The sequence below is a fragment of the Musa acuminata genome, chromosome BXJ3-1 (genome assembly GCF_036884655.1).
Source record: "Musa acuminata AAA Group cultivar baxijiao chromosome BXJ3-1, Cavendish_Baxijiao_AAA, whole genome shotgun sequence".
NCBI classification, from domain to species: domain Eukaryota; kingdom Viridiplantae; phylum Streptophyta; class Magnoliopsida; order Zingiberales; family Musaceae; genus Musa; species Musa acuminata.
In genome coordinates this window covers 6,399,722-6,411,629 of record NC_088349.1, presented here as the reverse complement: position 1 = coordinate 6,411,629, position 11,908 = coordinate 6,399,722, and the positions used below count along the sequence as shown (strand labels likewise).

Genomic DNA, 11,908 nt, shown 5'->3' with positions numbered 1-11,908 from the left:
CACGCAACATGGCGTGCGGGTCTGTCCAACACCAGACAGGCTTTAGTAAATAGGAGCCCCCGGTTGGTAGAATTCTGGGTGTTGTTGACTGGGGAGTCGTTTGATTCCGTCGCGTAAGTTTGTCCTGTAGGCCCACATGAATGACGCAAGAGGTTTTTGAAGTGGCGAGAAATCCGATCGATGTAATCCCGAGGTTTCATTTGTTCGTGCAAGTTGGACTCCGCATCCCGGAATGTGAGATTTCTCGGGGTTCCAGAGATGGATCAGAATATCTACATAAGCGGTTATCGTGGAAGAAATTCCCGACCTCATCATTTCGATGATAAAATTAATAATAAAATAAAATTGGTAGAGTTTTTTTTTTTTAGGTCCCCCTCCAGAAACGTTTATTTATGGATAACGAGAGGCTGATAGCATTTTTCTCTATTCGTACACTTGTAAGGGTTTATTTATGTTGATGATTGATTGCTACATTTTTTTTATGATGCATCATCAACGAAGGACGATTATAGGAGTGTCATTTGTTTGGGCTGGTGTCTGGTACAAGCGAACGGTAATGGCCTGTGCCAAGCAATCAAGAAAGTGAGAGATGAGCCTCAATGCCAAGGATCAATGGTCCCTTTAGGGCATGTGGCCGGAAAAAGGGGAGATGAGTTTCATCGTCGGGGATTAATGCTCCCTACGGTCGAGCGTGCGACCATTCCCAAAATCATTATTGTCGAGGGGTAAAAATTTGCTTCCCTACTACTCGCTACAAGGAAGGGGAGGCGTGTGGCTCTTTTTGCCCTCGTCACTATCTAGGTGGCAATGGGTTGCTGGGTGAGTCAACAGGTCAAAGTTGGTGTCACCTTGTTCCCTATCATTAATCCACCCTAGAAGATATGCTTCAGGGCTCCAATAAGGGGGTTCAAGGCACATCATTTAGCCATTTTGTTTCGTCGGGGTTGATTGGGTCGGGTTCCATGATTTTTATGTTTTGGGTGTATCTCATTTGGTGTGCCTATAATTTTTTGACTTGCTTGTCTCGAGTACATCATGCCTGACGTTTTATCATGTTTATCTCCATTATAATGGATCTTTTTTCTTGCTATATTGGGATGAGAGTTCCACCGTAGTGTGCTGGGGGCTCCGCCATAATGGGCCTCGTCGTCTGCCATAGTGGTCTTAAGGCTCCATCGTAACGGATCTTGTTGTCCATCATAGTGAGTCTTCCTCTCGTCGTATCGAGTTTAGGGCTCCACCGTAGTGGGTCTCATCATCCATCGTAGCAGGTCTTCCTCCTATCGTTGCAAGCTTAGGGCTTCATCGTAGCGGGCTAGGGGTTCTACCATAGTGGGCTTCTCCAGAGCAGATCTGAGTGTCCCTAATAGATCCTTGTCTACTATCGCATCACATCATGGTGGCAATGTCCTATGCTTCAATGGTTCAAGCAGGGAGAACCTCAACCATCGGGTGGCTCCTTCCTATCGATCAAGCTGAAGCTAACTTGGCCAGTCCATCTACTTGGGCATTGTCCACCCGTGGGATCCTTTATATAGTAAGTCGGATGAAGCAATGGACAAGTTAGCATACCTTGGCCAAGTATCTTGCTATCGGTGTATATCAGGTTTTATAACTCCCGTCAATCTAGCTAAAGACTAGCTGTGAGTCGTTGAATACATTCCAACTCTTGAACATGGAGTTCTCATGCTAGCCGGCGCTCAGAAAAGAGAGCTTCATATTCAACTTCATTGTTAGTTATTTTGAACTTGAACCAAAGGGCATACACATAGACCTGGTTGCCTAGGCCCCTCAGTACAAGTCCAACTCTATCTCTTTCTGAAGTAGTCGAACTATTGACAAATAAGGTCCAAGTCAGGATGACGTGCTCTCTCCTCCTTCACCTTCGAGAGAGGGTGCTAGTTCTAATATGAAATCTGCTAACACATAGGCTTTGATGGCTATCCTCGGGATATATTATATGTCAAATTCTCCAAGCTCCATTGACCACTTTAGCATTTGCCCTGAGATGTTGAATCTCAAGAGGACTTGAATGTTTGATTGGTGACCACTCGTATTGGTTGTGATTGAAAGTAAGGGCATAACTTTCTTGCTGCAAGTACTAGAGCGAACACTAGCTTCTCAATGGAGGGATAGCACTCCTCGGGGCCATTCAGAATATGACTAGTGTAGTACATGGGTTGTTGTGCTCTTGCATCTTCTCAAAACAACACCGAGCTGATAGCTTAGCTAGTGGTCGTAAGGTATAGGCTTGGTGTCTCACTTAGGGTGGCTAAAGTGAGTTGTGACAATTGAACAAGATGACACTTCAATATATCAATGACTTCTTGGTACTCCTTAGCCCATATAAAGTCCTATGTGATACGTTGACACTAATGTCCTCAACCGATTAAGAGTAGGTCGGCCGATGATGCCATTGAAGGCTGAAGGGATGTCTCCCACATAATCTTTGTCGTTAGGGTCTTAGAGTGTGGTTCTTCACCAAAAGTAATATATAGGTTTACAATCCTGAGGGGGGAGATGAAATCCCTGGTAAACCCGGTCAACAATGTTGTCATCGGGGAGAGATCACTCACCATCAATCCCAACTTCTAGAAAGTATCAAATTGGAGCACATTGGCGTAGCTACCCATATCAACCATGACCCTCTTCACTTGGGCGTTGGCCATCCTGACTGAGATTACCAATGTGTCGTCATGTGTGGGGTCAAGGTGCTTAGCCTCTTCTTCAAAAATGATTTATAGCCTTCCTCATGCCTTGGGCACTTTTCTATGGTGGCTTGGGCATAGGCCTTGTGTTATGAGGAGTTGTCCCAGCTCGAGGCAGATCCGCCAAAGATGACATCCATTTGCTTCTCGACAAAGCCCTGGGGCCGAGGGGATGGTTCTTGGGGTTTGTAAAGGAACTTTTTGAGGTGGCCCCATCATATGAGCTTCTCGATCTTGTACTTAAGGTCACGATATTCCTCTGTGTCATGGTTATAATCTTGATGGAAGCAACTGTACTTCGATCTATCCCTCTGCTCCAAGGGAGTTCTCTGGGGCATTAGCTCATTCAAGAATCATTTTTCCCTTATTTGGAGAAAGATCTTCATCTTTGTTATGTTGAGAGGGATTGGCACAAGCCTCGAGTGTGGTGCCTTGGGTCAGGGGTGTCTCCTCTGTGGCGAGCCTGAGGTTGGGGTTCAGGATAGTTCTTGGCGTGATCTCTTGTGGGGCTCCTTACTCTGGCATGAGATCATGGCATTTACGATCATGTATTAGTTGGCTCTTTGGAGCATTTCGGGGATAGTCACGGGTGGCCTCCTATCCAATGACTAGAAAAATCTTGAGGGTTGTAGACCTTGGATCTCATTGGCAAAGCGGGAGAGGGGCTCGTCCTCCCTTTGCCTTAACCCAAGCAGCATGGACGTTGAGGACTTCATGCACATATTAGTGAAAAAATAAAGCTCGAACTCTTCTACGAACTGGGCAAAGGAGGAGACCAAGAATGGCTTCAGGCAGCTATACCATTCTCGGGTCGAGCCCCTTAATGTCATTGGGAACACTCAGCACATTAAGGTGTTTGACATACTGTATAAGGACATATGGGCTCTGAAGGCTATAATGTGCTCTATTAGATCAAAGCTACTCTCAAATGCCTCCAACTTCAGGAGGAGGAATTTGGTTGGAAGGGGTTCATTTTAAATGCTTTGGATGAATGGAGAATGACTTGAAGCATGGTCATAAGCTTCTCCCTTCAAGTGCTAGAACTTGTTGGGAAGGAAATCTAGGAGAGCATTACATGTGCAGTAAAAAAATAGAACAGAAATCAATTTTTGAAAAATAAATTTATATCGAATTGTATGTGACGATTGAGAGCAAAAAACTCGTGAAATCAAAAAATACATAAGATGTGAGATGGTCTCGCCTAAGGAAATTTGTATATCTCTTATATGTAGATCTCAATCTATGAATAAAGAAGATCTCGCATTCTCCTCTCTAGTGATGTTCCACACGGCGGAGGAAGTGACGACGCACCTCTTCTTGCAACACATTCTTTCCTCGCCTTTGCGCACCACCACCACACAATAGGGGTAGTCCTTCTTGCTGCCCTCTCGCATTGTAGAGGGGGTAGTCGGTTGAGAAAGAAGCATATAGAGAAGGATAGGAGAGACGATTGGTGGGTCTAGCCTATGACTCATATAGCTCTAACTCCTATTTATAGAGGGCTCCTACTACTAACCCTAATGGATCCTATCATAATGGATACTAGATCTCCATCTAATTATCCTGAGTTTAAAGTATATTCGATCAGTATCAAATAACTATTCTAAGCTCTATTGGGTCTCACTCAATGATTCATTAAAATAGGGGTCCATTAGACATCTCATGTCCAATCCTCTATTCGTTGCGTTATCTACTACATGTGTATTATCCTTTAGGCCTTATATCGAGCTAGTCATAATTTACACCTGTTAGAACTTCTTCTGACTCAAAACTCTTTTCGACTCAGTGAATTATTATTCTCATAATAATTCTCTCAATTCATCGACTATATATGTACTAGACTACTACGTCATAGTCTCCAAACGATATATGAGGATCTAATCTATTGGACTTGTCTGTCTTCAGTTACCATGTATCTATAATCCCTCATCTATCTAATATCTCATAGATCATATACCGAGTATGGTGCTGTCAAACCCATATAAAATACTCGAGTCTCATTCTAATCAAATTCTCTCGAATGAACTCCTCTCTCAATCTGAATGACCCTAATAAGAGATTTTCTTGAGTGAAAACATACGAGACATTCTTCTCATGATATCGAGAGTGAATAATTTTTTATTGACACTTAATTACCCTCATAAGGTTGGCTACCACTACCGATGACTTGCTATGTTATATCTGAAACTTTCAAACTTTTAAGTATAGTATCAAAGAGTGGAGTGCTTATACATAACATATTTGATGTCTCAAGTTTAAGGATCAAACACACAACTAGAACCACCGAACCACTATATGACGATGAAGTATTATTAACTATCCAACATTTCATAAGCGGATCATTTAGTGAACTCATTCTTCAATGAGCACCTGCATTATATCTCTAGTGTCCCCACACATACAACTATGAGACTAGTTGCCTCCATCATATGGATAGGTATATAATACACTAGTCTATCCGATTATCTCGATGTCCATCTCGAATAACCTATGATTGAGAATATTTATGGTATATATTTATAAGCAAATTGGTCCCATTATCATTATCTTATCATGATCCAATTTCCGTTGCACAGATCCAAAGACATTATAATATATTTATCATCCAATATGAAGTATGAAAATATCATAATAATAATAACTAAAAGTGTCATCATCCATGTAATTGACTTGTAGGGCACTTGTAACTAGCATAACTCACGTTGTACCCCATCCAGGCATTGGTCGACCTAGCAAAGTTGAGCCCTGAGTAAATCCTCCATTGAGTCAACATATTAGGTTTCTAACTCGGCCAGGGCAAATCCACGACGAGGGGGTGTGCTAAATTCCATTATGGGGGACAATGGTGCTCCAAGTGACACTTTAGTTTATCAAGAATAGTTTGGGGCAATCGATTGTGGATCTATTGGGAGGCCCCGAGAGGTGCAGGAGCAAGCGAGGGTTGGACCATCGATCGTAGTGTTGGAGGTGGGGTTGACTATTAGGTCAGTTGGGATAAGAGAGGAGCAATGACCTATATCATTCCAACCAGTGCCTATACCTAATGTGTGAGGCTTAGAAAGGCCTCGACATAGATGTTCAGGTGTCCCGCATTCAATCCTAGATAGGAGAGCCCTAGATCATTGAACCAACACCAATAATGCCTCGGAGTTTGTGCTGAAGTGGAGGTGTTACTTAGTCGAAAAGAGGGTAGTTGTCCTCTCTATTAGAATGCACTATGTGTAGGCGATGGCGCTTCCTCGTTGGAGTGCTCGTTGAGGGGGTTTATGAGTGAATATTCTTGTGATATTCGGGCCCTTCCTTTAGTGATAAAATATTTTAACTTAATGTTGTTGATGGGGGAGTCAACACGACTTGATTCCATCTCGAAGGCACAAGCTTATCCTGGAGGCTCACATGGATAGCACAAGAGGTGGTTATAGTGGGGAGAAATCCAACTAATACAATCTCGAGGTTCCACTTGTTCATGCTAGGTAGACTCCACGTTTTACTAAGATGGTTTGAGATTCCTCGACATTCTGAAGACCTCGAGGCATGCCTTGGTTTCACCAGAATCTCTGGGTAAGTAGGTAATATCGAAAAAATTTTCGAATCCTTGCACAAATTAAGAGTGGAATAACGATTATAGAGGTTTTTTCTAATCCCCTTCCTCATGTTTTAGGGGTCGACTTTTATACTTGATGTGATCGGGAAAAAGGGAGATCGGCCTCGTTGCTGAGGATTAATACTCTCTAAGGGTATGCAATTAGAAAGGGGGTGATGGATTATAGCGTGCGATATTTTCCAAAATCGTGATATGCAAGGGGTGAAAGAACGCTTCCCTACAGCTCACTACAAGGAAGGGAACACGTTATTCCCTATCACCGTGGGACCCGCATCTTCATTATTATGAACTCATCCCTAAGTTTTTATCCAATCATGTCTTACGAAAGATAAATTTGAAATGGATCGAATTGCCCGGGGCATGGACCACGTGCAGCGATCGTGACTTTAGTAACACCAACCCAAAGACAGTGCGACTGGAGAGACCGCTCAATTTTGAATTTCGTGTTCTTGCTAACGTGTTTGTGGAAGAGGAAGGTAACCTTTTGAGATCAGGAAGAGCGGATGGAGGAGGAGGCATCGATCGCAGCAGCAGAGGTGGAGTTGGTGGTGGCGGATGTAGACCCGGAGACGGCATTCTTGCAGAAGCAGCGGCGGCGGCTGCGAGAGGCGGAGGTGGAGGATGGAAGCGCAGTGGCGACGGGTGGGTTTGAGTGGGAGGTGTACAAGGAGAATGTCCGACCTTTGAAGCGCGGCCGCAACGTGAAGCTCCTCAACCACGCCCTCCGATCCCAGACCGACAGGCACCTCCAGGCCTCCCTCCTCGGCACCCGCAGGCACTCCTCCCTCTCCTTCCCACTTTTCTCTCGTTCTCTTCCTGTAGAGATCTAGATGGGTGCCGTCTGAATGATTCGCCTTTTCTGTTTTGAACTCTCGATAATCCATCAGGAGGATGATAGAGGCCATCGATGAGTATCAGGGCGAGGATCCTCTTCAGCCGTGGCTTGAGTAAGCGCTTCTCACCTGGCCAGTTGTGCTACTGTTCTGTAATTAGGATTGATATTGATCTGCACATTTCTACTTTATCTTCCTCCATCGGATCTAAATTAAGGTGCATAAAATGGGTTCAAGAATCATTTCCCACCGGAGGAGAGTGCTCCGGGTTGGTCGTGATGTACGAGCAATGCGTGCGCACCTTTTGGCATGACGAGCGTTATCGGGAGGACTTGCGTTACCTCAAAGTGTGGCTGGAATATGTGGGTGTCATTATCGCTTTCTTGATTCCTTTGTCTTTCTTTCCTCGCCTAATTGGTTAGAGCATTCTCTTCTTCACTTCTGTCCTTTGTGACTTTGATGGATCGTGATTGCTCCCATAGGCCGATCACTGTGCTGATGCTGAAGTCATATTCCAATTCCTGGATGCAAATCAGATCGGACAAAGCCATTCAATCTTCTACACGTCCTATGCCCTGCACCTGGAGGCAAAGAACAGGTTGAGAAAGGCTGACGACATCCACAATCTCGGTTTGTCTAGGTAAGAGCCTCCTGCAACACTTCCAATCGAGATATAGGATCATCAAATTAAGGGGGGTTCGTAGATGTATCTACTTCACCAACTAGATTAGTTTATTTCTAGTTGAGTAAATCTCAAGCCTAAATTTGTCTTGGTTAGACATGGCTCAAGCATTAAATCCTTGATCTAAGGTCGATACTTGGCTGTAAAATCCATCTTACCTTCCGGGGTCGTGCATATTGATGGAAAAGGTCTAAGATGACAAAACTCTTTGAGGAAAAACATGTCCTTTGAATATATTCTGATTAACACAAATGAATTAGTTTGGACTGGATGTCAACATATAGATAGCATATTGTAAGTGTTTGTTGGTTTGTTTTGTGTCTAAGATAGTATTTTAACTTTGTATTGTAGGAAGGCAACGCCAGGGGAGAAATTAGAAGCTGCATACAGGGAATTTCTCATCCGTTCATCACGAAAAAAGCATGGCAATGAGGCAAGTTGCGTTGAATTTGATCAGGGTCCTTTTGTTCCTCATATACTTATTCTCCTTATGTTTTTTTTGTATAGGACGATCTGCTAGATAATCCCTTGCCAATGCGGAGTTTTGGAACTGTTTTAACTTCAGCAGAATCAAGTAAGGAAGCTTAGTGTTTGATTGTGTATCATGTGTACTGCTTACCTATCTCTTATTGTGCCAGGAAGACAGACAGCAGAAAATTTGGTCTTTTCTAAAAGGATGGCCACTCTACAGAGGTAAACTACTTCACTTTTAGGAGCCAAAGTCGGGGATTTATGAGGTGGACATGGTTTTCCGTGCTATGGTGTAAATGAGGAAAGGCATTGCTAATTATCCAGATGTATAATTGGAAGTTCATCATAGTTTGTGTTTATGCTATGCTTGTTTTCTGCATTCAATAATATCGATGTAATGATCTAAATGTATTCTGCCTAATTGCCTGTTAATTATTTATATATTCTAGATAATTCCACTTTGTGAAAAGAACATATTGTTTCTCCACTATCGAAATTGATACTATTTATGACTTGTCTATGTTTGTTTCCACAGGGTTGATACCAATAGGCACCTGTCTGTATACAAGGATGCAAATTCTGGGACAAATGATCACCTCCCGAACTTAAAGAAAAATGAAATGCCATGGAATACTTTAGGATGCCGGTCTGATCGAAATAAGGAAAATGCTTCAATTCCTACCAAATGGTCATCATATAAGGTCTGTACCATAATTTTCAAGTCAATCTCTCTTTATTCTTCATAGTTCACTGTTGTTATTCTTGAGTAATATTGCCATTCATGGTGTCAGATCCCTCAAAAAATAGGACACAGTGCAGGTTCAGCAACTTCAAGTGCTTGTATTGAGGTGTATGTTGATGAAGAATGCTCAGAGTACGTCATCCAAAGTTTAAACCTTTGCATGCATGTGAAAAGCTTTACCCATTTTCATAGCTAAAGTTGATACTTCTGAGCAGAAAAATAAATCCTTATCAATTCGAATAATCCATATTACTCTTCGAAATATAATAATTTGGATTTGCATGGACATGACAGTTTAGAACATCAATACAAGCAATTAATAATTGTGTTTGATTATTGACAGGATATTCTATATCACTCACTATAAGGACGGGGTTTATGTTTCTTCATCTATATTCATCTAATGTGCAATCTAGTGATTATATTATTCATGTGAAATCGATTATTATTTGAAGGTGTCAGCTAGCTTGGTTGGAAAGGACCTTAATAGTTTATTATAAGATCCTGAACTCGAATCCTACCCTCACTATTTACCCTTAGTTAAAAAGAAGAAGGTATATATCATGCGAATCAACTCTTTCCCTGCTAATTCGATTTTGTTTTTGCATCAGGTTGCCATTAGTTCAAGTTACCAAGAACCCAAAATCTTCCATATTGAAACTGAGGCAAGCAACTAGCCGAAACCTAAAGAAGTAAGAAATCCACAAGTTTTGAATTGTTTTTAATATATGTACGTATATTATCACTCAGCTTGGTTTTGCTTCATTACTAACCTCTCTGACTTGAACAGGGAAACAGAAATGCTTAAAGCCAATCCACTGCGCAATTTTCCTCCGAGTAGTCTTAGATAGTATCCCCAGAAACCTACAGTTGCATTTTCTTATGGTGTGGGCTGGATTTCTTTCCCCAGGCTATAAATTTGGCGTTGATTGCGTTCAGCTGTGTGCTGCAAGTTTTAAACGGAGATTTCCTGCAATTGAACTACATGAATTATTGTCTTTTCGTGTCCAAGCAGCTTTTTCCTCCAAAGCTTGCACTGATGCCGTGGAAACATAAGAAATTTATGTTGAGCTCCAGATAAGAAACTTATCGATGAAGTGGCATGAGGTGTTAGCTTATGGATCAAATTGTCATGACAGTGCTTGCGACGTAGTTGAAGTCTGTAATTGATGTGAGAATTAAATGTCGTGTGACAGTTTATTATCGCATATTGTAGTGGATAATTTTATCATCCCATCGCAGATGTTATCCATAAAATGCGTCATGTAAATGTATTGGATTTCAGGAGTTTCACATTTTCGAAGGATAAATTGTGTCTTCGTATTTTGTTGGGTGATTTTCCTAAAAATGCTCCTCTTTATGAGTTAGTTTACAAGTGTCCATGTTTTTAATTTTATTTAAATGATACCTCTTTTCCTGTCCTATAATTGTTCATCGTCATTTGCAATGTACTGTTTTTAAAATTTTTTCAACAATAATGCATCACCTGGGAAAAATTTTCTCTCGGTCAAATTTTCTTGCATATATTGTAGACTACTTGAGAAACCCAAATGTGAAAAAACATTACATGAATAAATTATAATTTTAAAAATAAGATGAAAATAATAAATTACTCTGGATAAGTATTTTTCTTATAAAGAATACTTAAAATATTAATAATAAAATAATAAATTTTGAGAATACTATTTAAAATGGTAAACATCAATACAACTCTACAACCTTAGCTATACAATAAACTAGAAGTTCGGATATCCTAACAAATATTTCTATAGAAATGAAGATATATCTTAAAGAAAACTCTCGAAGCTCTATTATAAACAATATCATAGGGACGGAATATAATCCTAAACATAATGAAGCATGAAGTTAATGGACCGAAAGAAACTCAAAGAAGTCGATATCATTGATGGCAAAACTTAACGTTTGTAAATGACATAATATAATTCTAAACATAATGACATACGAAGTCAATGGAGGTTCAAATATACTATGATAACTACGATGAAATAAAAAGAAAGCAACACTGATTTAAGTTAAATCAATTTTTTATTTGGTTTAATTTTATGTGAACCCAAGTGATTTTTCAAAGTTAATATTATATTTTTTAAAAATTATGAGTTCTGTTTGGATATTTTTAAAATATAGGTGTTCTAAGTCAATTTTTTTAAAATTCATCCTATATATATATATATATATATATATATATATATATATATATATATATATATATATATATATATATATATATATATATATATATATATATATATATATATATTGCTCTGATGATTATTTCTTTTGCGTCCAAAATAAGAAGGGGTATATGTCAGTGTCAAAATTCTGTATCAGCTCTGCGTACTCTGTGGGTATCACGTACTTCTCACCTTCTTTTCAGTCTACGTTCCAGTAATACACTGCACCGGGATTTGAGCTCCATATTCCTTTCGTTGTATTTACTCCATTATCAGTACCAAAGTTGTATGGTAATAAATTAGATTTCCTTTTTATCATATTACTTAATTAGAATATAAATCGGATTCGATCTCACACGATTTGGTCATACCAAACTCACAGATACGGCTCGGCTCAATTTGACGTATTTTGTTACGGATGGACTTGTATCCACCGTATCGGACCCAATTTGGTCAACGCGACGTGACTCCTCCCACGCAACACGGGTGATGCTTCTCTTCCTCGATACGCCTCCGTTAAGGCCCTCGCCCATTGACGTCCGATCTCATCCGCCCAACGACGTGGGCCCACCGAGCCCTACGTCGTTTGGGCTGCGCGCACAAGCGACAAAGAATTGGAGGACGCCTTTAAATTTGAAACCATTTTCCACTCCCGACATCCCCACCGCCTCTCTTC

General features: G+C 40.8%; 1 protein-coding gene across 1 annotated transcript; it reads left to right on the top strand.

The window, feature by feature from the left end:
- The first annotated feature begins 6,726 nt into the window (after nucleotides 1-6,726).
- LOC135628418 (mitotic spindle checkpoint protein BUBR1-like) lies at nucleotides 6,727-10,335 on the top strand. The gene is made up of 11 exons (XM_065135054.1): nucleotides 6,727-7,087; nucleotides 7,200-7,259; nucleotides 7,363-7,507; nucleotides 7,628-7,785; nucleotides 8,179-8,260; nucleotides 8,335-8,401; nucleotides 8,466-8,520; nucleotides 8,834-8,999; nucleotides 9,090-9,172; nucleotides 9,652-9,732; nucleotides 9,831-10,335. Exons 1-11 carry the CDS (start codon nucleotides 6,816-6,818, stop codon nucleotides 9,889-9,891), a joined length of 1,230 nt encoding a protein of 409 aa, XP_064991126.1. The 5' UTR covers nucleotides 6,727-6,815; the 3' UTR covers nucleotides 9,892-10,335.
- The last annotated feature ends 1,573 nt before the right edge of the window (nucleotides 10,336-11,908 follow it).

Excerpts from the sequence above, each read along its gene's own strand:
- LOC135628418 (XM_065135054.1), top strand. The coding sequence starts at position 6,816 with ATGGAGGAGGAGGCATCGATCGCAGCAGCAGAGGTGGAGTTGGTGGTG. Across the intron at positions 7,088-7,199 it reads TCCCTCCTCGGCACCCGCAG|GAGGATGATAGAGGCCATCG; the intron begins GCACTCCTCCCT and ends ATAATCCATCAG. Across the intron at positions 9,000-9,089 it reads CCAAATGGTCATCATATAAG|ATCCCTCAAAAAATAGGACA; the intron begins GTCTGTACCATA and ends TCATGGTGTCAG.